This window comes from Dasypus novemcinctus, chromosome 21, assembly GCF_030445035.2.
Source record: "Dasypus novemcinctus isolate mDasNov1 chromosome 21, mDasNov1.1.hap2, whole genome shotgun sequence".
NCBI classification, from domain to species: Eukaryota; Metazoa; Chordata; class Mammalia; order Cingulata; family Dasypodidae; genus Dasypus; species Dasypus novemcinctus.
In genome coordinates, this window is record NC_080693.1 from 72,580,541 (window position 1) to 72,608,116 (window position 27,576).

A 27,576-nucleotide genomic window follows, 5' to 3' on the forward strand; every position below is an offset into this window, starting at 1 on the left:
TTTCTAGACACCTCATGTAAGTGGAATCACACGGCCTTTGTCTTTTTCTGTCTGGCTTATTTCACTCAGCACAACATTCCTGAGGTTCACCACGTAGTAGCATGGATCCGAACTTCACTCCTTTTCTCGGCTGAATAATATTCCGTTGTGTATGTACGCCACATTTTGCTTATCCATTCACCTGCTGCTGGGCGCTGGGGCTGTTCCACCTTTGGGCTATTGTGAACAACGCTACTATGATTATGGGTGTGCAAGTCTCCGTTTGAGTGCCTGCTTTCAACGCCTGTGGGTATATACCTAGGAACAGAACTGCTGGTAATTCTATATTTAACTTTTTGAGGAACTGCTATACTGCTTTCCACAGTGGCTGCACCATTTTCCATTCCCATTTACTTTTGGTTTTCAGCACATCTCTTATCTGCCCCCGGAATCCTGCCTTGGTGGCCGGTTTTCTAATCTCCCTCCTGGACTATCAGATTCTGTTTATCTGGTGCCTGCCTCTCACCAGGCATCTGTCTCAGCCTCCAGGGCATCCTCTGGCCCAAGGGTTCTAGAGGCTACACTATCAACATTTGGGGCTGTGTAGGCCTTTGTTGAGGAAGGCTGTCCTGTGCATTGTAGGAAGTTTCCGGCATCCCTAGCCTTGACACACTAGACACCAGTAGCACCCCGAGTGTGACAACCACAAATGTCTCCAAGTATTGTCTAATGTCCCCAAGGACTTTCGCTTCAGCTGCACTTTCAAATCACCTTTAAAAAGACCAATGCTTGGACCCTGCCCCAAGCCAAGTAAGTCACAAGCTCGAAGAGGTGTGCCTTGATATCCGGATCTTTAAAAATGTGGCCAAGATTGAGAACATCATGCTTTGTAATCAGATTCATCTTTCTAGCATCTAAACCAACTCAATTTGTTCATTCCTGATTTTAAACCTTCCAACAGTTTCTCAATGGACACAGAAAGTGTCAAACGCCTTAGCATGCATAAAAAGCCCCCCGATTCCGGGCCCTGCTTCCCTACCAGCTTTTCTATCACCCCCAATCCATCTGTTGCCCACTCTGGGCCAGCCGTCCATTTGGCTTATGTCCATTTGGCTTATAACACGCTATGTCTGTGCTTTATATTCACCTAAATTGTCACCTTCCCGCCCTCCTGGCAAAAAACAACTAATTTTCCGTACCTCGATCAGTTACAAACCCTTATGAAACGAGTCCTGATTCCTTCCACCCCGGGTAGAATGGAGCACTCCCTCCTTTGCATTTATAAAGCCGCCTGCCACAGGGTACGCCATGCTTTATCATCCTTATTTATATGCCCCCATTTCTCTGCTAGGCTCTAAGCTCTGGGAGGATATGGGCGGCGTTTCAACCCCCTTGTTGTCCCCAGGCCCGGCACAGCCCTCGCATCTAAGTGCTCGATTATGCGCGTGCATTGAGTTCAAGAAGGACACAGTGTAAGGCTCCACAATTGCCCAATCTCCACTGTTTCCGGCTCGGCCCTCCTTTCCCAAGCACAGAGGCCAGAAGCCACACCGGGAAGCGTGTCGCCCAAGGGGAGGCCTCTCCAGGTGGCATCAAGACAATCAGTGCCATGGGGAAGCCCAGGGGCAGCAGCAGCTGGTGACCCGTCATGGAGGAGGTGGGCCAGAACTGGAGAAAGACCCCCCCAGGGCCAGAGCCACCGGGGCTGCCTGCTCAAGCCACGCTCTCCCCTCCGCTGCGCTCTCCCCTCCGCTGCGTGTCCTCCTGGAGCGGGTGCTCCAGCGTTCTCCGCCACCCCCTCAACAAGCCCAGGACCCTCCCAGTGGGGGTGCCCATCAGCAGGCCTGCCACCAGAAACCCGAGGCGGGCGGCAGCCTGGCTGGCCCAGTGCCTCGGGCCAAGCTGGCCTGTGGGTGTGAAAGCTTCGGCCCTGGAAGGAGCTGGCCAGCCCCCTGGCAGCTGCAGGGGTGGGCAGCACGAGAGGACCCTGAGCGAATACTCTTAGCCCAGGCAACAGAAGAAATCCCGGCCCTTCCCCAGCTCCCAAGAGAGTAGCTTTTCTTTTTTTTTTTTTCCAGCAGTTTTACTGAGATATATTCCCATACCATACGATCTATCCCAAGTGAATAAGAAATGGCTTTTTATATAATCATAATGCTGAGTATTCATCGCCACAAAAAAATTTAGAACAATTTCATTTCCCCATAAAGAAAATCCCCACACCCTTAGCAGGCACCTCTCAATGTTGGAGGAGAGGAGGAGAGGCTGGATGGACGAGGGCAGGCTGGAGACCAAAACAACGCACAGGATGCTAAGAGAAAGGAACCAGATACAAAGGACTGCATATTGTATGATTGCACTTACATAAAATGTAAATATAAATCAATCTATAAAGATGAAATTAGATTAGTGCTTAGTTAGGTAAGGCTGGGGAAGGATAGAGGGATTGAGAGGTGACAGTGGCCTTTTAACACAACACTCACCTCCTCCAAAATCCTCAAAGGCTCCCTGTGGGATAAAAATATACCTTCAAAAGGTTGGAAGGGCCTGTTACGGTCCCACCTGGCCCCTGCCCACCTTCCAACCTCCCGCTCCCCTGTACCTCAGACCATCCCCACAGAATGTGTGCTCAAACCCACCAGCTCCCCCGTGCCTCCGTGCCTCGCACATGCCATTCCCTGAGCCTGGAATAGGCATCTCTGGAAGGCACCGCCTGGAACCCCCAGCCACCTTTCAGTGCTCAGGCCTCCAGCCCCCAGGCACCTTTCACTTTCTGCGCGTCCACACTCTGCCCTACATCGTACACAAGTGCACAGGGTTGTACCACCTTGGATGACAGGTGTCGCTAGGCCTGCATTTTTTCCTAGTTCCGCCACTCAGGGCTGTGTGGCCAGGACAAGTCACTTAGCTTCTCTGAGCCTCAGTTTCCTTCTCTGTAAAATGGTGACCATAGCCATTGGCTAACGGACTCAATGAGATAGCGTGTGTGAGTTCAGCTGCATGGGGCCCCACCGAGGACACGCTGCCCATGAAACAATCACCGAACCATTGGGAGGACAGCTGGACCATGTCCTTGTTCTTTTGGTCCAGACCCTTCCCCAGAAGTCTGGGCAGCTGGTTCGGCTAGTTCATCGCAGACCTGTTCTGCAGACCTGGATTCCATCCCCAGCTCCTGCTCTAAGGAGCTCTGGGACCAGCGAGGGACTCGCAAGGCGAAGGGGAGGAAGCTGTGCGGAGGCCGTCGTGCTGGGGTTTTGAGATCTGAGAAGCAGCCTTCCCAGAGGAGGGGACGTCGAGCTGGGCCTAGAAGAAGGAGGGGGAGCTTGGCAGGTGAGAAAGGGAGAAAGGGCACAGGGTTTGCTGAAATGGTGAGGGAGTCACGGAGGCAAGAGCCCCGCTGAGTGCTTGTGACTGGCCCATTTTGTTTCCCTTGGAGGGCAGATGTGAAAGGGGGGTGGGGGTAAAGCCAGGGAGATGGGTCGGGGCAGGACTTTGGCCAAGCTGCGGAGGCTGAACTTTCCCCTGTGAACCATGGGAAGCCCATGGAGGGTTTCAGGTGGAGGAGATCAGCATTGGTTTGGGAAAGGAAACCAGTTTGTGAGTAAAGGATGGAGTGGGGGAAGGGAAGTTGGGGGAGAGGAGGGGAGACTGCATGGAGGAGGGGAGGCTGGAGACCAAGACACCAGTCAGATGGCCAAGGTAAAGAGAGGAAAATAAGAGATGACAGTCATGATGGAAAAGAGTGTCTGAGATTCAGAGAACAAACAGAACGTCTCCAGACAATCACTCTCTGAATCTCCAAGCCAGAGTGGTTCTGCCTGGGAGAAATCCTGAAAGATGACTGATGGCGCCTGCTATCAGGTTGCAACCGTCTCTTCTGCTTTTAGGAACTGGTGTTTGCAGTGTGGATTCTTGGAGTTCTTCCTCATCTTCTTTCCACCTCTCTGTTTTACAGATGTTCCTTGCACCTCTGCAAACCGGGGTGTGAGCACCAGCTTCTCAGAGTAGGTGGGCTCAGGGTGACCAAGCCTCCAAGAAGGGACTGTCCCAGTTTTAATACTAAAAGTCCCACATCCCAGGAAAGCCCTTAGCCCGTGGCTGAGGAGGACAGCTGGTCACCCCCTAGACCAATTTGCTGAGCTCCAGGGGCTCAGGGCAGGTCGGGCTCATCAGGAAGCATTCAGCTAATTCTCCTCAACAAGATAAGCCTGAGAAGATGGACTTTGCTGTGAGAAGTGGCTCTGAATGGGAAGAAGGACAGACAAGGGACCTGAGGCCAAGCCGCTGTAAATCTCTTCAGACACTGCTTATCTCAAAAGCTCTGAACAAAACAAGCCACTCTGTCCCCACACACATCATCCCAAAAGTGCATTCCACCTCCCACACATCTGCGCAAGCCGGACCCCTGTGCCCAGCCATTTGGTCTGAGAAAGCATTTGCAAGTGAAGGGAAAGAGTTCTGTGCCCGGTGCCAGGATGGAGACGCAGATACCCATACTCAGATGGGGGGTCTCAGGGCACGGAAATGGAGCAGCCCTTTACCCCACAAATCACACCCTTGTCATGGCACACACACCTACTTTAAAAGACTACACTTTTGGATCAGAAAAATGACAACAATGTAGGAGCTGATTACACTGATTACATAGGAGCCTGGGAGTCTTATAACCATATCAGGAGATTGCCTCCAACCGGACACAGCCTCGGCTGAACTGAGTAACAGGTTGTTCTCACCCTCCGGCACACCTCCCGAGCGTGGCCTCTGGCTGCAGGTTCTCCACTATAAATAGGTTACATGGAAACCTAATCATTACAGTCTTTAAAAGCACACACACAAAGCAAATAAGTCATTTAATAAAAACCAAACCAACATCACTAACACACCTAGGGATGCCCTTTACTCCCGGCTCCGCGCTCCGCGCTCCGCGCCTCCCCACAATTCCTCGGCCTCGTCCCGGGGTTGGCTCCCTCGCCCACCGCCCAGGGCCCAGGGGATGGGGCCCGGGTTACCTTTTGGAGAAATGCCATCCTCGGCCTGTACTGCTGGCCTTGGTGGCGGATTGTCATCTTGGCCCCTGGATGAATTCAGACCCGGATCACTAATGTGAGCGAGAGCAAAGCCAGCTCGGCTCCCGCGACCCCTCGGCGTCGGAAAGCCGCTGGCGCGCGGGGAGGGCGGCGGGCAGCGCGGGTGCAGCTGGCGGCGCCCCTGCCCCGCACGAGCGGACTTGGGGAGCAGCTGGAGCGCGCGCCCGCCAATCAGCGAGCCGCGCCGCGGGCTCATTAGCATGCGCTGCGCTGGCGCCCACCTGCCACCAGGGGGCGGCGTCCGACCCCGCGGAGCCTCAGGTGGCACCGCGTTTCGGGGACCCGCGAGTAGGAGCATCTGTGGCAGGGATGGCTTTGCCCAAGGGAACAGGTGTGTACTCCCTAAATGAGACAGGGCTACCTCAGGAGAAATATGTGGAGGTAAGACGGGTTTTCCCGTCCCGGCTCTGCCACCAGCCTGTTCAGCCGCAGGTAGCAAGTTCCTTAAAATTTCTAGGGTCTGAATTTCCTTCTATGAAAAAGTCAAATTTTAAAATGGATAACAATATATAACAGAAGGGCTGCTGTGTCATTTAGTCGGGAAATGTGTTACACAGTGCTTGGCCCTCCATAAATGTTTCAAAAAGACATAAGTGGTGATCCATTGTCTGCATAGCAGGGGAACCTGTGAGGTTGATGAAAGAAAGTCAGGGAGAAAGAGGGGATGGCTCTAGTCCCTACTGAGCCAGCTGGGTGGCCTTGGGCGAGTTACAAGTCCCTTCTCGTCTTCTCAGTGTTACCATCTCTTGAAAAATGAGAGGGTGAACCCCCTAAGGAATCATCAAGACCCTTCCAGCTTTGTCCTAAGTATCTTCCTGCTTACCAGGTTGGATGGTTATCCAGAGCAGAAGATAAAATGTTGAAGTGGGAAGAGAACAAAGAGGGGTTTGCCTCAAGAAGGCATAGTTAATTGATGTCCCTTTAAAGCAGTTGTTCCAGTCTCTATTTTTGCCCATATATGCTTGTAAGAATCTGAAGAAAGCTATGGACACTCAGGAAACATGCTTGTGTGTGTGTGCATATGCCCGTATATACCCAACACTGGATCAAGTTTGCAAATAATTTCAAGGGGCTCATGGTCGGGCCCCTCTGGAGCCTTTCCATGGACCCCAATTCAGAGCTTCCACTTTAAAGAATCTGGTTTCCATCCATGACAAGAGCAGAGGTCCTGCCAAGCAGACCAGCACACTGAGAAGAACACTCCTGGTGTGAGCTGAGGCCCGAGGAAGCATGCTGGAATATGCTGCTGTTTTCACAGAGCATCTTTTGGCCTCTTGGTCTACAGAACTGGGTTATCCCAGAGCAGGTAAACTATGGGGACCTCCCAGCGTCTTCATTTCTTGATTCTGTAAACCCAAAGCAGAGAGATAATAAGTGGCTTTCCTAAGACCAAGAACGAGAAACCTTCAAGAGAGAAGAGGGGCAAAAATGCAAGGATCTTTGCTGGGTATTAGGGTAGGAAAGGCCTCTGAAAGCCTCCTCAGCTCTTCTTCTACCAGGCCCTGCTCTCCAAGTAACCACGTTTTGGGGGACCCATCCTTACCATCTGGGACCAGGGATGCTGAGCATGTGATCACATGATGCCAGATGAGTTTGACAGATTATTACCCTCCCAAATGTCAGGTCGAGCCAGACAGAAGGAGAGTCAGAACCAGAAGAAGCTGAGGTCAAATGCAAGCTGAAGTTATGAGGAAGCAAAAACTAAGGGTGAGCAGAGGAAGCTTATCAGAAAGGGGAAGAAAGCAACTAAAGCAGAACGCAGCGGAGGGTCAGGAGGGGGGCGGGCGGGAGGGCGGCTTGTAGCTCTCCAAAGGCACATGCATCTTTATAAATCATCCCACATATCTTGGTCTTTGTTTCTCTTTTTAAATTTTGACTACTCCCCCCCTGCCCTACCCCCCCCCCTTTTTTTTTTTTTTTTTTGGTCTTTGTTTCTTGCAACCAAGAGGACCTGATTAAAGCACAGCTGGGCAGAAGGCTTTACACTTTTGGTATGAGAAGGGAAGCACTGCAGATAAGACTAAATCAGGTGTGAGGAATCTCCAATCTTTATTTCTGGGAAAGTAGTAAGAACCTATCCCAATTAGGCAACTGCAGTGTTAAAATTTTAGTGGTTGTATAAGTCAGGGTTCTCTAGAGAAATATTTATGTTTATGTAAATAGTAAGAGATTTATTACAGGAATTGGCTCACATAACTCTAGGGATTAACAAGTCCAGATTCAGTAGGGTAGGCCACAAGCTTGAAACTCTAATAAAAGTGAAGTTGAATTCCCCAGAAGAAACTGGCTGGCTAAAGTAAAGACAGAAATTCTTCTTTCTGGCTTTAGAAATCCTCAGTTCTGGTTTTAATACCTCCAACTGATTAGATGAGGTGACTCTCCTCATTGTCGGGACAATCACCTTTATTGATTGTGGATGCAATCAGTCATAGATGCAATCAACTGACTATCGATGTAAATCCATCTGTGAAATACCCTTAGAGTAACAATCGGGCCAAAGCTTACTTCATCAAACAACTATGCCATAACCTAGACAAGTTGACACATGAAATTAACCACCACAGGGGCAATGTCCTAAAGAAGAATCATTTAATTCATTATTAAACAACATATTGCATCTAGGCAATGTGGGAAAGGCTGGAATTAAAGACAGAATAGGACTCAGTCCTTGCCTCAAGGAGCTCACAGTTAAATGCGAGAGAAGAATATGTGAACAAAAATGTGATAAAAGAAAATCTATATATAATGGAGATGGAGTCAATGTAATACAGGACTTTGTGTTACACTGTATCCAGGCTGAGCGGAAGAAAAACTCAGGGGAAACTTCCTGGAAGAGGAGTCTCAAAGTAAACTGAGGAGTTAACCAGGTGCAGAGGGGCAAATGCTGGTACATCACAGAGAACAGCTCAAACAACATCACAGAGGTAAGAACCAGCATGGTTTGAGAGTGGCAGCAAGGAGTTAGCAGGACACAAATTTGCAGGAGACTGAGGTGAGGAAGGTGGGCGGGGATAAGATGGGGAGCATCTGCATTAGGCTACAGGTGATGGGGGCCACTGAAATGTTTTAACCCAGATCGCACCGCTTGGCTCTGTTCCCCGTTCTTCTGCTTCCCAGCTTCCTGGAGCTTGCCTGCTCTCTGGCAACTTTGACTTTTACATGGCTTGTCCTGACTCCAGTCCAGGCTCTGGCAGCTTTGCAGCTCAACTCTCCTCAGGCTTCCTCCAGTCTTTCTTTGACCTGATAGAAGATATCTGATTGGACCAGCCTGGCTCTGTCGTATATCCGCAATCCAATCAGCTGTGGCCCCAGAACAGGTCACATGATAGAAACATGGCTGCCCAGTGTACTGGGCAATAGGGGCTTTGGGTAGGGATGAATTCAATAACTAGCACCCCTAGACCAAGTTTGAAGTCACCTTTGGCTCCCTGAGCTTCTTCAACCCCATTCTGAGCAATCACCTTGTCCATTTAGTCCTTTCTGCCCAGCATTTCCTACGTGCATTTGTGTTCATTCCTCTGCCCCACTCAGATTCACACCTTCCATCTCTTCTCTCCTGGATTTTGCAGAAGCCTTCTACCTCATCTCCCGGCCTTCATACCCTCTCTGTGTAAGCCACCCTGTACCAAATAGTTTGTTATACATAGTAAGTGTATTGGTTTCCTATTTTTGCTATAACAAATTACCAAAAACTTAGTGACTTACACATTTAATATCTTACAGTCTGGAGGTCTGAACTAAAATGTGTCAGCAGAGCCACGGCCCTTCTGAAGGCTGTAAGAGAGAATCTGCTGCCTTGCCTTTTCCAGCTTCCAGAGGCCACCTCCATTCCTTGGCTCTTGGTCACTCCTCCATCTTGCACATACAAGGAGTAGATAACCTTTAAACCCTAGGTCTCAAGTCACGTCAGTAAAATGTCCCAGCACCCCAGTCAACTCAACAAGTTAGTTCATTCCAGTCACTGGAATGAAGATCTAATCAATAAAAAGACATTATTCCAGAAGGAAACAAAAGTGTAAAGTTTGGTGACCTTGAGCTAGTGATGGTTTCTTAAATATAGCACCAGAAGCACAAGCAGCAAAAGAAAAAATGGATAAATTTAAAATTCTCTGCATTAAGACATTACCAAGAATGTGAAAGGCAACCCAGAGAAAGGGAAAAAATATCTGCAAATCATATATTGGATAAGATCTATTAATAGAATATATAAACTATTACAACTCAACAACAAAAAACCAAATGACCCAATTTAAAAATGGGCAAAGAAAATATACAAATGACCAACACATGAAGAAGATCTTCAACATCATTAGTTGTTAGGGAAATGCAAATCAAAACCACAATGAGATACCACTTCACTCCTGCTTGGATGTCCATAATTAAAAAAAAAAAAAAAGGAAAATAACCGGTATTGGCAAAGATGTGAAGAAATTGAAATCTTTGTATGCTGTTAGTGGGAATGTAAAATGGTGCAAACTCTGTGGAAAACAGTTTACACCGTTTCCTTTGTGAGGAACCACCTTCGTCAGGCGGTTCCTCACAAAGTTAAACATAGAGTTACCATATGACCCAGCAATTCACTCCTAGTTATATAGCCAAGAAAGTTAAAAACATATTTCCATGCAAAAACTTGCAAATGAATATTCATAGCAACATTATTCGTAATATCCAAAAAAGTGGAAACAACGCAAGTGTCCATCCACTAACAAGATGGATAAACAAAATGTGGTATCTACACACAATGGAATATTATTCAGCCATAAAAAGAAATGCAGTACTGATACATGCAACAACATGGATGAATCCTGAAAATACTATGTTACGCAAAAGAAGGCTGACAAGAAGCGGATGTGGCTCAAGAAGTTGGGTGCCCACTGACCACATGGGAGGTTCCAAGTTCAGTTCCCAGTGCCCCCTAATGAAGACAAGCAAGACGGTGAATTGACATGACGGGCTGGCATGGTGAGCTGACACAAGATGATGCAATGAAGAGACACAATGAGGAAAGCGTAATGAGAGATGTAACAAGCAGGGAGAAGAGGTGGCTCGAGTGATTAGGCACCTCCCTCTCACATGGGAGATCCTGAGTTCGGTTCCCAATGCCTCTTAAAAAGAAGACGAATACACAACGAACAGAAATGGGGGTGGGGGGGGAATAAATAAAATAAATCTTAAAAAAATAAAAAAAGAAACCTGACAAAAAAAGGCCATACCCTATGATTCCATTGATATGAAATGTCCAGAATACAAAAATTCATAGAGTCAAAAAGTAGACTAGTGGTTGTCAAGTGCTGAGGGTTGGGGGGTGGAGTGGGGAGTGACTTCTAATGGGACTTGGGTTTCATTTTGGGGTGATGAAAATGTTCTGGAATTAAACAGTGGTTGAGAATTGCACAACATTGTGAATATACTAAAAATCACTGAATTGTACATTTTAAAACGTAAAAATGGCAAATTTTTTGTTATGCAAATTTTATCTCAATTTAAAAAAAAGAATTGGGCCCTGCACTTGGGCCCCTCTCCCAATCTAGTTGAAGAGAATTTCAACATGGTGGGTGTACCCACCACTCTCAGGCATCGACGTCCATAAAGGGACTTCGGGCAGAGGTGGGGCAGGGTTGAGGGAACACCCAGAGAACAGCTGCTTCTGGCAATATTTTAGAGGGACACAGCTGTGGCCAGAGAGGAAGCCCCTCTCCTCCTGCCCTCCAAGTCCTGCGGTCACCCCTCGGGCTGAAGTGTGGTTTGCTGGCCTGGCGGGGGAGCAGCCGCGGCAGGCCAAGCCGCTGCAGGCCAAGCCGCTGCCCCCATAATAGGGTGGCTGGTTGGACTCACCGCCACCCCTGAAGGGAGCTCGGCATGGGCGCAGAGTGCCCTCGGGTCTCCCCTTCTCGGCAGCCATGCTTCCGCGGCCGCCCCTCCTCCTGGATGGCGCCACACGATGCCTGTGGGGCGGCACCCTTCTTCTTCTTTCTCCCTGCGCAGGCGCAGGGCGGAAAATTCCAGTCTGCCCTTTTCCCTCCCCCCGACAGCAGCAACAGCCAGGCGTGGGCGGGAAACTCAAGTCTGCCCTCTACCCCAGCAACAGCAGCCACCAATAACTAAGCCCTGCCACTTCCCCCAGCAACAGCAACAGCCAATCCCTAATCACCACCCCTCCCCCGTCCAGTACCTCCCACTGACCTTTCGCCGGCAACCAATCAGAACAGGGCGTGGCTTCGACCAATCAGCCTTCCCCAGCCCCTATAAAACTGTTGCCTCTCCCTCAATAAAGTGGACTTGCGTGTTTACCTTGTCTCTGCGGTAGTTCTGCTGCCGTGTGCCCTCCAGTCCTGAGAGCCCCCGACAAGGGCCTGGCCTCCCTTGTCCCCAGTTCATCGCCTGCTTCTCCGGGCGACCCCTTCGTCGCCGGCTTCGCCGGGAGACCCCGTCAGCCAAACCACGCAACCCCTGTGAGACCGACCCCTCGTCTGCTGCCGGACCGACCCCTCGTCCCGAGCGGGACGGACCCCTCGTCCTGAGCTGGACCGACCCCTCGTCCGCAGCCAGACCCCACCTCTACCGACCGAGCAAGCCGCCGCAAAGTCCTGTTGGTGCTTCCCATTGTTCACATCCGACGGGAAGCCAGAGGGCACAGGAGCCTGCGTAACTCAGTCTGATACAGTTTTTAGGGCTCAGCCTCCTGGAACATCAAGCAGGGCAGAGACAGGCAAAGGATTTGGGAGGTGGGGCACAGAGAAGCAAACTGAGAAGCAGCGGCATGATGGGTTAAATGTTTTTAAAAATTTAGTTTTTATTTATTTATCTTCCCCCCCTCCAAGGGGTTAAATGTTTATGGCAGCAGGAGAGGTCTTGGCGCTCATCAGGTGTCCCCAAGCCCTGTCCCCCCACCTGCATGGCTGTCTCCCTGACAAGGACAGGGGTCACGTTGGACTCACCTGACTTCCTACGCTGCTGCCCAAGCCTCCACCCCCTGTTTGCACTCCATATCATCTATCTTATTTGAATTTGTCACAAATGTGTATTACTTCTGCAATTTTAAAAAATTATAGAGAGGGGGGATAAAACCCTAGATGCATGAACATTTCTTCTGATCTCTTGCGGGAGAGGCCATAGCTCATGAAAATATGTTCTGGCAAGGAAACTGGAGAGCCTTCTTTTCCACGCAATGAGTCCTGGGCCAGCTGGATGGGGTCTCCCTGCACATCCTCGCGGGTCAGCTCCAGCTCAACACCAAAGGAAAGGTGGGCTGAGCACGGGCCCTCTTCTCCCTGGACTTTCACCTCCTTCACAAAGAAGCTCTTTTAGATCTCCAGAAGCTGGCCACACCTGATGGCCCTGGGTGTTTGTTTAGGGCGAGAGGAAGAAAAAGAGAGGTTGGGATTTTCTGGAAGGCATTTCTGCTTCTTTCATGGACTATCCAGAAACTATTCGAGCCTGGTAGGGGCAACCAGCTACCACCACAAAGTACAGCCCAATAACATAAGCCTCTCTTATCCTATTTATCCTATATTAAATTCATTGGATGCATCCAGAGAATGCCAAGGATGAACATCGGGAAATAGAACAAAGTCATGCCTCTGCTCTGCCTCCCGCCCTCCTCCCTGCTCCTTCCAGTAGCTTCTGTCTGCCTATAGACTGGGTCGGATTGAACCTGTTGAATGCTGTTTTTGTTTCACAACTGCTAATACAAATACCATAAAAGCCTGCTAGCTTAGTCAACAGGAATTTGTTGGCTCATGGTTTTGAAACTTAGAGAAGCCCAAAATGGAGGCATCAGCAAGGCGATGCTTTCTCCCCAGACTGGTGGCGATCCTTGGTCCTTGGCTTTTCCATCATATGGCCACACACATGGCAGCATCTTCTCCATTCTCTTCCAGGTTCTAATGACTTCCAGGTTCTAATGACTTCCAGCTTCTGGTCCCTCCTGCGCCTTCCTCTCTGTGTCCAATTTCCTTTTCTGATAAGGCTCCAGCCATGTTGGATGAAGGCTCCCCCTCATTCAGCCTGGGCACACCTTAACTAGCAACACCTGCAAAGGTCCTGTTTACAAGTGGGTTCCCACCCACAGGGCCAGGGGCTGGGACCTGAACGTGCCTTTTGTGGGGGGCACGATTCAACCCCCAACACATGACATCCGCTACTTTGTTTTTTAAGAATGTTATCATTTTTCATTACAAAAAAAATTGGAAGCACAGAGTTTAAAAAGTGGTCTTATGGGAAAAGGCATATTTTTTTAGGACCTGAAATAGGCTTTGACTTAAAAAGAGAGAAGAGAGCTGCCGGGTTTAAGGGGAGGTGAGAAGGTCTCAGGGCACAAGGTGTGTGTTCTGGTCCCTTCTACGCCTCTAACTGGATTGATTGGTGACTTTTAAAACCAGTTTTATCGAGGTATAACTGACAGACAATAAACTGCATGTGTATAAAGTGTACAATTTGATAAGTTTTGATACATGCATACCCCTGCGAAACCCCCCCCCCAATCAAGAGTGAACATAGCCATTACCCCCACAGTTCCTCATAGCCTTTTGTGACCTCCCCCTCTTCCCTGCCCCAGCGCTGCCCCCGGCGCTGCCCCCAGGCAACCACTGACCTGCTTTCTGTCACTATAGATTAGCTGGTTGGGTGACTGATGAAGTTACCTAACATCTCTTATCCCCTAGTGTCTCACTAGTAAAAAGAGAGAATCCAACCTGATGAGCTCAGAAGTGCCCTCCAATTATAAAACCATCTGGTTTTGGTGTTCTAAGTAGTATAAAGAACTCACCTAACCCTGAAGGGGGCGCTGTTGGCCGTCGGGGAGGTAGAGAGGGTCTCAGACCAGCCATGCCAAAATGGGCTTCCATGTGGCAGGCATTCAAAAGAGCTGAGCACCGTCACCCACGAGCCCCAACCACTGCTGCTACAAGTGAACAGACGGGGGATACGAGGGACCCAGGTTCTAGAAGAGCCCCTAGGGAACTGTATTTCTCGGTGGACCCCATTCTTACTAGTCTACCAAGGCCACTTTCTTTTGTCAGACATGCCCACACTGCAAAAAATGCTCGACTAGCACGCATGCCGGCTGATGCTGACCCCACAGATATTCCTCGGTGGCTCTGGGGCCACCCTGCACTGACTGTGGTGGGGTGGCTCAGGCACCGCTTGCCCAGATTCCCAGACATTCCTCCCGCTTCTGGCAGCCATTTGGGAGGAGCTGAGTGGGGAGCAGGAAGCAAGTATCTACACTGAAGCTTTTCAAAGCAAGGGATTTTTCCAAAGTTACTGCCCCTTTTGCATTTTTCTCATTGGTTTCCCCAGGAATGACCATGGCTAGAAGGGTGCTGGAAGACGGCGGACACAGGATACACAAAGAAATTAAAAACATTAACCCCTGCAAGAATTGTTCTTAACTTCTCTGACTGTCACCTTATTCAGATGTTGCATTTTAAGAGCCACTTCCCACATGCATATTGCTTTTGTTCCCATGTGGATCTAATATTGTTCTTTTTCTCTCTCTCTTTAGTTACATTGGTTAGACCTTGGAAAAGTTAGTTCTGCTCTTTCCCCTTCTCTTTGTTCTTTGGTGGCTAGCCCTTTGGGGTTCAAAATTTAAACCATCCTGTGTCATGATGATGGAACGAGTGTTGTTGGGGGGGGGGAGAGGAGGGGTGGGGGGGGTGGGGTTGAATGGGACCTCACATATATATTTTTAATGTAATATTATTACTAAGTCAATAAAAAATAAAAAAATTAAATAAAAAAAATAATTAAAAAAAAAAAAATTTAAACCATCCTGCAGGCACCAAACACGGTTTTGTTTTGTTTTTAAGATTTATTTATTTCTCTCCCCTTCCCACCCCCAACCCCGGTTGTCTGTTCTCTGTGTCTATTTGCTGCGTCTTCTTTGTCCGCTTCTGTTGTTGTCAGCGGCACAGGAATCTGTGTCTCTTTCTGTTGCGTCATCTAGTTGTGTCAGCTCTCCACGTGTGTGGCACCACTCCTGGGCAGTCTGCACCTTCCTTCACACTGGGCGGCTCTCCTTATGGGGTGCACTCCTTGCGTGTGGGGCTCCCTTACACGGGGACACCCCTGCGTGGCACGGCACTCCTTGCGCGCATCAGCACTGCGCATGGGCCAGCTCCACATGGGTCAAGGAGGCCCGGGGTTTGAACCACAGACCTCCCATGTGGTAGATGGACGCCCTAACCACTGGGCCATGGTATTTTGTAAAAAGTTTAAACCCTTGGGGGACGAGGGAATGGGAATGACAGTTGGTGATAAAAATATTCTGGAACTGAATAGTAGTAATGACTACACAACCTTGTGAATATACTAAAATCACTGACTACTATATTTCAAAAGGGTGAATTTTCTTGTGTGAATTATATTTCAATTTTTAAAAGTATAAACCCAGAGAATTAATTTTTCTTAACTATTATTATTAGGATGCACCTTCCATATTCAAAAATCTTTAGTAGCTCCCAACTGCTTCCCTAAAAAGTTCATTCTTTCATAACCTGGCCCAAATTGATTTTCCAGCCATAGATTCACTGCTCCCCAACATCAACCCTCTTCTTTGGCCAGACCTGAACTTGCTTTTTTTCCAGCCCCTGTTGGACTTTCCCACTCTCGAATCTTTTTGTTTGCCAGTTGCTCTGTGAAAATCCCCTCCTCCACATTTTGACAAGTGAAATCCTATCTCTGCTGCCCCCACTTCAGATACCAGATCAAGTTGCTCCATCTGAGGGGATGCCACCCTCCTCCTCACACCTTCGCGTTTGAGTTTGTGCCACATACGTGCCATTTTCCACTCAACAACTAATTCTAGGTTGTAGATATTTGGGCCATATGTTACATTCCCTCCTAGTCAATGAGTTTCACCAAGGGTAAAGCCAGTTGGTGGCTTAGAGGCAGTGGTTACCAGGGTGTGCTTTGTTTTGTTGCTTTTTTGGGGGGTGGGGGGGCGGCGCAGGGAGAGATGATTTGTTGCACTTGCCGATTTCTGTGGTGTAAATGCTCCTACACCCCTGAGCACAGAGCCACTGGCCAGAGTTGGGAAAAGATGCACACAGTCAGCTTTCACATGAGCAGGTACCAGCTGGCTCTAGCACACCACTACTTGTCTGGCTTTTGTCACAGCCTCTCAACCCAGCACTGCTCTACCCATCTCCCCATCTGCCCATCTCCCACTGCAGTCTTCCCTCCTTCCACTATGTCTCAAGGGCGCCCCTCATAAACATAGTTCTTTCTGGTCTCACAGAATGTTTAACTAGATCTTTGCCATAAGTTCAACTGGGCTCTTTCCTGAGGATACCACCCCCATTACCGGGGGCCTGCTTTGTTCCTCTGTCATCATCCAGAAGTTGGGGTGGCCCAAGCTTCCCACTGCCACTTCCAAGCAATTACTCTTCCACTTTTGTGCTAAATGCTAAACCCTCATGCTGAGGCTCACACATTGACCCTACCACCCCAGACCTCATTTTGTTCTCATTAGTTTTCCTCCAGGTGGCACCTTACCCATATCCTCCGTTTGCCCTCATCTTGGATAATTCGGGATCCCAGTGGATAAGCCCCCAAACTTCTGAGTCTCATGGACCCTTGACCTCCTCCTTTCCAGTGACCTTTGCTCTGCTTCATTTCAGCCACCTACTTCCATGGTCACATCCTGGACCAAACCTTACCCCAAACTGAACCATCATTGAAAGCCTGACTCTGATATCTTGTTCTCAAAATTCAGCATCCAGTCCTCCCAGTTCTCTCACCCTCTCACACTCTTTTACCTATTCTCCATCTACCTGGAGACACCCAGGCTCTTGAACCCTCTGCTGTCTCCAACTTTCCCATCTGTAGTAGATTAGGTTATGTACCCCAGCAAAAACATGTTCTTAATCTTAATCTGCATTCCTGTGGGTGTGAAACCCTTTGTAAGTAGGATCCTTAGAAAATGTTATTTTCACTTAAGGTGTGACCAGCTGAAAAGTTGTGGGTCTTAATATTTTTTACTGTAGACCATGTCAAGGAAGAAATCGGAAGCCAGAGTTGGAGAAGGCTATACAGGAAGAAGCCAGAAGTCAACCCAAACTGGAAAACTGACAAAAGGAAAAGAGATCACCATATGATGGGAGGCAGAAATACAAGCCAAGGAAGCCCAAGGATCAGTGAGAGCCAGCCTCAGAATACTGAAGACTCTGGGAGAAAGCAAGGCTTGCCAATATCTAGATTTGGACTTCTAGCCTCAATACCATAAGCTCATAATTCCTGTGTGTGTGGTATTTGTCCTGGAAACCTGGAAAGCTAAGACACTTCTTTTCCCTCTCTGCTGGATCTGTCACATGTACTAAATTCAATTCCCTCACACCCGTATCTCTCTAATGGACTCATCTTAAATGCCCCCAGTCATGAACCAATCCTATACTCAGGCAGAGAGGCAGAATTTATTTTACTGAACTTGTGTCATGGAAAGAGCACAGGATTTGGAAGCAAAAGACCTGCGGCTTCTTACTAGCATGTGTATCCCTGACCAAGTCAGAAAACTTTCTGAGCCTCAATTCCTAATAATTTGTTAGGTTGTTTTGGGGGCTCAAATGATGATTATCAAATTTGGATTCAAAAAATTTCTAGCAACTAGAATTGTCCCATAAAATGATCATGGACCAGGGAGCAGACGTTAATGAGTGTTCAGAGCTTTGGTGGCCATGGTCCAAAATGTTGTAGAGGAGACTATACTACACTCAGTGGTAGACTAGAAACACCTGTCCATCTCTTTCAAATCTAAAAATTTTTTAGTCAAATGAGTGTGGCTCCAGAGGAATCTTGTAATGGCAGAAAAATAGATACTGATCTCCCTTGCCCATGTCATCCTCAGACAATAAGCAATCACCCATTAGAAAGGGTTCTCTGGCTGGCTCAGAGCACTTCCTCCATGCACGCAAAGGAGCCTGCCCCATCTGGAGTATCTTTCTGATTATTAAGCCCTGTCTCTACTTTGCATTGTGTGAGTGATTTTTTTTTTTTTTTACACATGAATATGGGGCTTACAGGGTGGTATCTAACATCCTGAAGGTAGATTTCATCTGTCTGAAGGGAATGGCCATTTTTCATTCCAAATCCCAAAGAAATGTATTCCAAGGCAGAAAAAAGAAGCAGTAATTTAGAAAGTGAGCCCTAGATACTAGTCTCTGGAACTCATCTGCCCACCATGTGAGAGCAAGCCCTGGGCTAGGAAGAAATGAGGTCTATAGTCCCTAGGGATCAAGCCATCTTTTGTAAGAAAATTGTTCTAATTTCATGCAGTTCTCTTTATTTCCCCTTTTGTTTATCCTCTAGGGTTTCTTACAGTTTCCTTAATTGTTCCAACTTTGTCTGCTCTGTGTTAGGCAGTATTCATTTTTTGTTCAACAAACCTTATTAAATACCATTCCAAGTATCCAAGGTACAAAAGTGAATAAAACTCAGGAATGGCAAGACCAGTAGGAAAGAAAGATGAAAAATATAATTTCTGGGATAATGCAGTAGATGATATTGGAGTATGCAGAAAGAAAAAAGAAGAAAAAAAGGGAAAGGAAATAAAGGAAATTTGGTAAGAGACTGCCAACCATGGAAAATACAGATCAGAGGCATGGAGGTAGAGAGAATATGTCACACAGCTAGGTACTATTATGCACACTTCATTCAATTAGTCCTCCCCTTAGCCCTAAGAGATAGGTGTCTATTATTAACATCCTCATTCCACTAACGAGTACACCAAGATTCATAGAGGCTAAATACTAAGCCAAAAGTCATACAGTATTAAGCAGCAGATCCAGGACTGGGACCCAAGCCGCCTGGTTCCTGACTTCATGCCCTTCCATGCTGGGATATTCCCATTAGCAAGTCCCTGGTCATATGCCCACCCCTGCAAATGGATTGAGAGCTGGCTGGTTTCACACACACACACAGTCATAGTGCTATAACCTGAAAAAGGGAAACTGGGTCTTGGGCAAGTAAAAACAACAGGTGTCCATTGTAGATTAGCTTTAGAAGAGCAGCTCTTCCTTCGTCTGGGCTTATTTACTTAAGGCATGTTTCATACAAATGTCAACCCAATGGCTATTGATATAGAATGCCAGTGGTTCTTCAACATGCATTTATATGCTGTGCAGTATGCCTAATTTCACCACACCTTTGTGTTGGTTGCTATTACCTTTTTTTTTTAACCTACCCAAGTCTAATTTTACTGAAATTTTACTAGATTCTGCAGTTATGTATATTTGCATAGTTTCCCCCTTTCTCTTTTAGGAGTGGAAAATCCAAATATGAAACTATATGAAAGTTGAGAACGAACATGAACCTTAGAATCAACAGAGGAGCCAGATGGGGCTCCCTGGGGTGAGTGAAGGGCAGGTGTGCCCGCTCAAGCCTGAAATATTAGTAGACAGGAGGGTCGGGCCTGTGTGGAGAAACGAGGGCAAACCTGGCTCCAGCCTGGGATTCTAATTCAAAAGGGACATCAAACGTAAAAACCTATCTCCTTTTTCTGTAATTATTTCAGATGATTTCAGCTGTATTATTGCATATAGACTTCATCGCAAAAAAAATACATATATATGCATGTGCACATACACTCGGAAAAAACGGTTAGAAAATCGTTGCGCAATTTGAGGATGCCCTATAGTGTTCCTGTTTCTTCGTTTTTAAAAATCGTGTTGCGAGCAATTTCCGACCCTCTGCTGTAGGTGCTGGTAATGGCGAATGGGTGTGGAAAGACAGGAAGGAGGAAGGGGATCCCAAAGCAATCCGCCCCGCCTCAGGGCGTCCCTCCTTTAGGGCGCAGGCGTCCCCTTTCCCTCCCTTTGCAGGGCGGCGCGGGAGCTTAGACCATAGAGGTGTGGAAACCTCCAGGCTTCTAGAGAGGAAAGCAGGTTCCCTGGAGGCCGGCTTAAGGTGGAAGCTCACTTCCTGCTCCTCGGGCGCTCACTTCCGGTTTCCTATGGTCCGCGCCAGAGTGGCTCCCGACTAAAGGGACGCCCCGTGTCGTGCAATCCCACTTTTCCGGGCCCTCGAAAGGGTCGCGGAGCGGGCGTGGCCACACTTAATGGTGCTGCGACTGCTAATGGTGCCTCCTCCGAGGGACGCACATGCCGCAGAACTGTGGGGGAAAGGGGGCGGGAGGCAGCGAGGAAGGCAGGCGGAAGACTAATTGGGGGTGTCTTGAAGGCCGTTGGGCCTAGGATCTCTCTCCGGGATCGGCCCGTCCAATGGACCGACCGAGCTGTGGACCTTTTTTTTTCTTCGTTTAACCTCTCGAGGCCAACTGTCTAAAAGAATGAAAGTGACACCTGACGACCCTCTCACCCTGGCCCTTAAAGAACCAGATGAAACATTCCGGCTGGCCCTCACAGCAAATTCAGGAGATAACCCCGCCGCCTAACCTCAACGTCCTCCAGTACTTCGCCCATAAAAACCCTCCTCTGCCTTGAGCGTCAGCAGAGTTGAGTTCAGATTTAGTTCTGGTCTTTCTACCCTACTGCAATAACCTTTAATAAAGTCATCCTTGCCTGTTTAACATTGGTGCGATTTTCTTTGACACTCAAAATAGGTAGTTGAGAGCCCATCTGTATATCTAAGAGAGAGAACATCAAGGTGCCCATTTTTAAAAGTCAAGTAACTGAAATTTATTTTAAAATGTACGTTAAAAACAATGAGGAACTGCATGCCTGGAAGAAGGATTGGAGAAAATAGAAATAAGCAGACAAAGCAATTTGGAAGGAGGAAGGGAAGTACAGGTTGGAAGGTATAGACGGCCCTGCTATGAGAGAGGAAGGTAAAGGCCTAAGAATCCAGTTCTCAGGAGGAATGGGACTTGGCACAGTTTTAGGCACCGTGTAGAATACTGACCTGACTTCTTACTTTTAATCAGATACTTGCAGCAGGCGCCTAGCTGCCTAAACTTTTTTAACTTGAGTGTCCTTAATTTTAAAATGAGGTAATGTCTGCCATCCTCTCCCACTTTAAATGATTGTATGGTGGTATATGTACTCTTGTGAAATGGATATCCTTTATTTGACTCTGCCTTATGAGACTGTGTTGGAAATGTTTCACAAAAAGATACTTTTGTCACGTGTTCCTAAGGGATAAATAAAAGATGGGACAAATAAGTGTGACATTTGAACTATAGTCTCTTAGCAATTAACTGTTAATGATAGAATACCCAATTGTTCTGAGAAACCCTGCAGTAATGGAACTTGCTTAAGTTTGTTTAGCCTGGTGTTTTCTCTAGCATTCTGATCACAGAAACTTTTGAGTAACACCTTATTAATATCTCTCCAACATGATTTTTCCCAGAAGGCATTTTGGGAAATGCTAACATAAAGTATTCATCTGGGCACAGGCTTTCTTAAAAGGCACTCTCACTTCTCAAAAGACATTTTTGATATGCATTTTGAAAATCATCTGATTGGAGTTGGGTAAGGATAATTTCAGTTTATAAAGCATTCAAGAAAATGATCCATGAATCAATAAAATAACATCAGCCACATAACATTCAGTAAAGGAAATGAACAAAGATTCCCCTTACTTGCCGTTCCTCCTGATACATACATCATATACGGTGATGAAATCTCAGTATTATTGAGCAAATATTATCAATATATAATTATTTTTAAAATGTAAATATTATTTGGAAAAATTGTTTCAAGAGGCAATTCTGCAATTCAGTAAATTCAGCTTCTTAGCGAATATCTGGGAAATTTGTTCATTGGTTCCTAGATGTGAAGCAGGATAGTAAAAAGGGAATCAATAGATGGATCTGGACTCTGACAAGAAGCCCACGTGGACATCAGTACCCCCCCAGGATGGCTGCTGGAAGAACCTGTGAGATTTTCCCATTCAGAACAAGATTTCCTTCAGAAGCCAGGACAAGCCCCAGATATTCCTCAGGTGTCTTATCATTGGGCCCTCCTGGCGGATAGATGGGTGGGATAATCAATTGAAACAGCAAACAGCTGGGACTCCTCCCTTGTCATTAGCAAAGGGGCGGAATAATTAATGGTTTAAAAAGCAAGGGGGGGGGACAGATGTGGCTCAACCAATTTTGCTCCCATCTACCATATAGGAGGTCCAGGGTTTGATGCCCAGGGCCTCCTGGTGAAGGCAAGCTGGCCCACACGGAGTGCTGACCCACATGGGAATACCACCCCGCGCAGTAGTGCCGACCAATGCAGAGAGCTGGTGCAGCAAAATGATGCAACAAGAGACACAGAGGAGAGAAAATAAGAAGACATAGCAGAACAGAGAGTTGAGGTGGTGCAAGAGATTAATTGCCTCTCTCCCACTCTGGAAGGTCCCAGGATCAGTTCCCAGAGCTGCCTAATGGGAATACAAGCAGACACAGGAGAACACACAGTGAATGGACACAGTGGGGGAGGGGGGGGAAGGAGAAGGGGGAGGGAATAAATAAAATAAATCTTAAAAAAAAAAAAAGCAAGCAGGAAATCAAATTGCCCCTGCTCTCACCTTTTCCCCTGCTCTGGCCTTCTTCCCCACTGCCTGGACAACACACAAGTAAAACCTGGGCATTTATAACCTATAATGGGGCATTGTAATCTGTAAATCAGCTGTCTTTATTACTCTTCAGCTCCTTCCTCTCTACCTGGCCCCATGATCTGTTATTTTCTCCCATTTTTCTTCTCACCATTCCTTACTGGCCTATCTGCTCTCAAAATTCATTTCTTGTAGCTTAGCCAAGAGCCTAAAGAAAATCTGACAACAGATGGGCTTACTGTAGTGAAATTTGATTAATATTTTCTCACTTTGTAAATAAAATGTAGTTAAAGGAACATTTAAATGTATGTATGTGTCCATTAAGTGACATTCACTGGAATCTTACTCTAAAATTATAGAATAAAGTTTAGTACAAGGATTGTCTTGAACTTCATTCAGGATATTTACACTACTGAAGTACTAATAGAAGTCCCCAATGAGGTTGCTTCACATGTTTGGCACAAGCCTCTGTCAAGGAGAGTTTTGAAGTGTCATACTAGTAGGTTACCAAACTGTTGCAATTTCAAACAAGACTTACCTGAGGATGACTGAGTAACAATACCTAGGAATGCCCTTGTTCTGGTGCCTGGTCCACTCTGTAGGGCCAGAAACTAGTTTTTCTAGTTTACATAGAGGTAAGCACATCAGAAGACACATGAATGCTATCCAAACTCAAAAGACATTGATGGCTTCCTTTCCAACATGGTCCCAGCCAAAGAGCTCCTGTAAAGAAAAGTGGCAAGAAGAGGGGCCGTTCTGCCATCAGTGAGGTGGTGACCCAGGAGTACAACTGGGGAGTGGGCTTCAAGAAACATGCCCCTCAGGCACTCAGAGAGATCCAGGAATTTGCCATGAAGTAGACAGGAATGCCAGATATGTGTACTGACACCGGCTCAATAAAGCTGCCTGGGCCAAAGGAATAAGGAATGTCCCATACCATATCCATGTATGGTTGTCCAGAAAACATAATGAAATTAAAAGTCATCAAACAAACTTCATGCATTGGTTACCTATGTATCTGTCACTACTTTTAAAAATCTACAGATTGTGTGGATGAAAACCAACAGTTGATTATCAAAGAAAATTATAAAATTGACATAAAATAGCTGCAAAAAAAAGAGAGATTGATATATAAACCCAGGATGTGAGTTAATTCCTTTCTGGTGAAAAATGTAACAATCAAAGTGGATAACTGCATTTGCCAACAGTATGTTCCTCCCCTGCAGGAAGATCTACACAGGAGACCAGATTCTTACACTACAGTGTATTATATCAGAGGTATACAGTGAGCACTGAATCAGGTCAAGGAGAAGGAAATCCAAGTTTACTGTCATCAGGTGTCTTTACTCTAGGGTTGTACCTGTCAGTTTGGCTAAATATTTATTTTCATAGCTAAAAAGCCCTTTCAGAGAAGTTCTCCCCAAACATATTCTTTCTCAAGCTAGAGTAGAGTAGAGTAGATTTACTTTAAACTTTTCTGTTTACAACACCTATCCAGCTGTGCTCCCTAAAGTTTCACCCAAGTCACCCCGTTTGGATTTGGGGTCTTCATAGATAGTCTCTTAGGTACTTTCTATAGATGATTGACTTTATTCTATACATTTAGACTGTATAATTTATCTGTGGGATTGTATAACTCTACAACAATCAAAACATACATGTGTCTATTTAGTAACCTCCTTTACTCTATGACATTATACTTGATGTTATGACTAACCACACATCATTTTCTAATCAAAAAATACCCTTTAATTTCAGATCATCAAAATCACTTTTGCCCTTTGTTGACACATCATAACTATCGTCTATATTTTGGTAGCTCTTAAGTATTTTCTGCCTTTCTAATTAATAAGTTCCAGGAGGAACAGGCTTTGTGTATATTTTATATGTGCTCCTGACAACAGTTGTCATTTATCTACATGGATAATCTGTTGTTTAAGGAGTGGCCCTAAAGAGAGAATCATCAAGAATTTGCAAAATAAATAAAGACAAACATAAATATAAATAAATAAATAAAAGAATTTGCAGAGTTCTTGGAGTTTGAGCTCTGCAAAACCCATCTGTGACAAGTAAATAATGACTATGGCATTAAAGGATCCAAAAACATAGGAATTCCACACTCCACTTGGGCAAGGAGAATCTGGGATAGAGAAGGTAGAAAAAGAAGATGACAACTGGGGCTAGAATTGCAGCCAAGAGATCTTATACCAGCACTTTAGGAAATTCTTGTAATAGATGATTCTGATATCCAGACCCCAGGAGCTTTGCTGTGAAAGGCTCGTTCCAGATATTTATAAAAAAGAGCAGGTACTGGAGCTGCTCATCCTGCAGCTCCTCCTAACGATTCTGCTGAAGGACATCCTGTGTGGGAGCATCATCCAGCAAGTGCAGAGGAGAGGAACCTGGGGGTGTGTAGAAAGTTCTGGAGACGGAGTCTAATGAAGCAGGACAGTGGGCAATTAGCAGGAGGTTTGGGCATGTGGAGGGTTGGAGGGGAAGGAGGAGAGTGGGCTTGTGCAGCCTTTTACTCCCAATAGGCTAAAACAAGGTGCACTTGCCCAGGGGTGAGAGGAGAGCTGCTAAATTTAGTCTCTGCCAGGCCAGGGCTGAAAGTATTAGTCTCACTCTGCTCTGACTCTCAAAGATTGCCCTATATCTTGCTGCCCTTGACAATTAATGAAGACTTGGCTTCTCTTCCTTTTTTCTTACATCCTTGGAGGGTATTCTTGTGTCCTTGGAGATTTCTTCTAGGGCTTTCACTCCAATTCTTTGCTGATTCTTTTATAAGCCCCAAATCCTACCTGTTTACAGGTCTCCTTCTGAATCCATGGCTGAGGCTTCTGGAAGAGGCTTCTGTTGTTATCAAGTATGTGTCTCAAGCTAATGGAAACTTGGCCCAGACAGGAATTTCCGGACGCCCCTTCCCCGCCCCGGCTCTATCTGAGCATTACAGGCAAGAAGCAAAGAATGCTTTGAGTGGACAGTCAAGGTGAGAGGCTCTCAAATATGAACACAGAGTACTCCATGAGGTTGAAAAGGGGAAGTAAGGATCAAAATTCTCTCTAGGACAGAGGGTTCCCCAAGGCCCCAGCCATAGCACATATCTTTGCTCCATCATCATTCCAGTCTCCCCAGAATTTGCCTGCAAGTTTCCTTCTACTTGTGAGAGATGCCATCATTAAATCCTGTTGCAGATTTTTAGCAGGGCACACAGTTTATTGTTTTCTTAACTAACCATTCAAAGCATGCTGAAATTGTGCCGCCTTTTGCTCCCAATAGCCTAAATCATCCATTTTGTTTACAGTGGCCTCCATCTCACTGATCTCCTGCCTCCACTTCATAATTAGGGATCAGAATTCAAATTTAAGCAACAACCCTCCCTTTCTTCAGGCCTTAGGCCAACTCCCATTACCATCACCCCTTTTGATTGTCCCTCAGACTTATTGAATTGGGCCAATCATAATTCCCAGTCCATGGCACATCAGCATCTTTCTTCCCTGCACTGCCCTTTCTATCTCATTTATAATTTCATAGTATTACAAATACCCATGAACAAATATTCCCAATAACTTAACTTTACCATCATGCTCCTCTCTGACCAATCCTCCTGCAACCCTGTTCCCAGGTGAACACTCAGGTACAAGGACATCTCAGGGAGACCAGGGATGGCCGTCATCATAAGCTTTGTACTAAATCATTCCTTCACCTTTCTGGTTTTTTGTTCTATCACATATGTTTATATCCAAACAATAAATTATTCAGTTTTACTTTATTTTTAAATTTTATCAGAAGGGTGTCTTACTGTATTTTGTCCCCTGGGATAAAAGCTTTTTTTCACTCACCTTCATACTACTAATATTAATCCATGTAATTGCAGTTGCCTATAGGTCATTCATTTTCATTGCTTGTATATCATTCTAATTATCCTAATCATTTTATCCCAATTTTACATTATCTTAGTTCCAGGCTCTTCCTTCACCCAGTGAAAATAAAAAATTTCTTGGGCACTTTTGTCTCATTTTCATTCTTCATTCATCAAGTATTTATTAAGTGAACCAGAGTAAGCAAAAGATTAAGACATAGCATAACATATGGCAAAGTGAGTGAAGCATTAAGGCAAGAAATCTGTTACCTGAAGATTGCCAGAAGGACATGCGCAGGAATGGTGGAAGATCAGGAGGGGCTTCCTGGAAAGTGCTTGGGGTGAAACTTGAAAGCTGAAAAGATCATTAACAGCTTGAAAAGAGGAGAAAGGGGGTTCCAGGGGAGGGAGCCTAAGGCAGAGGTGTGGGCACAGCCGATACTTTGGAGATGTGTGAGCAGTCTGGAGTGGCTAGTACATGGGTGTGAAGGAGATGTAGAAAGACAGCAGGTTGGCAAGGTTGGCAAGAAGCAGCCCATGGAAGGCAGAGTATGCTGGACAGCAGAGGGTGGCTGGAGAGGAAAGGATTCCAGGCGAAGGGAACAACTTGTGCAAAGGCAAATGGCACATTCAGAGAACCGCAAAAGATTGCAATGAGGAGTTCCTGTGGGATATGCTGAGGCTCCCAGGTGTTTTCCCTGAAAAACTGAAAGCAGGGACTCACATAGAGACTTGGGCACTGATGTTCACAGAAGCATCATTCACAATAGCCAAGAGGAGGCTGGATAAACAAAATGTGGCATATACACACAATGGAATAGTATTCAGTCACAAAAAGGAATGAAGTTCTAATACATGTGACAACATGGATGACCTTGAAAACGCTGTGCTAAGTGAAATAAGCCAGACGCCAAAGGACAAATATAATTTGTTTCCACTTATACAAGGTATCTTGAATAGACAAATGCATAGAGACCGAAAGAAGAAGAGTGCTTACCAGGGACTGGAGGAAGTGGAATGGGAAGTTGTTGCTTAACGGGTACAGAGTTTCTGTTTGGGATGATGAAAATGTTCTGGAAATAGATAGTGGTGATGATTACACAACATTGTGAATGTACTTAATACCACTGAACTGTACACTCTGAA

The 27,576-nt window shown here is 46.4% G+C and overlaps 1 protein-coding gene across 3 annotated transcripts in view; it reads right to left on the reverse strand.

Annotated features, from left to right (window-relative positions):
* Positions 1–5,183, reverse strand: part of RGS9 (regulator of G protein signaling 9) — a 70,598-nt gene extending 65,415 nt beyond the window's left edge. The window contains exons 1-2 of one of the 3 annotated variants that reach the window (XM_023589066.3): positions 4,989–5,077; positions 2,463–2,487 (exon numbers count right to left, since the gene is read on the reverse strand). Coding sequence is in view for 2 of the 3 variants with exons in the window: in XM_004459469.5 (XP_004459526.1) it covers positions 4,989–5,045 (57 nt within the window). In the remaining variant the exon portion in view is untranslated. Of the gene's footprint in view, positions 1–2,462; positions 2,488–4,988 lie in introns of all 3 variants that reach the window. The other 2 variants (XM_004459469.5, XM_004459470.5) reach the window with 2 other exon arrangements.
* Between the last annotated feature and the right edge of the window lie 22,393 nt (positions 5,184–27,576).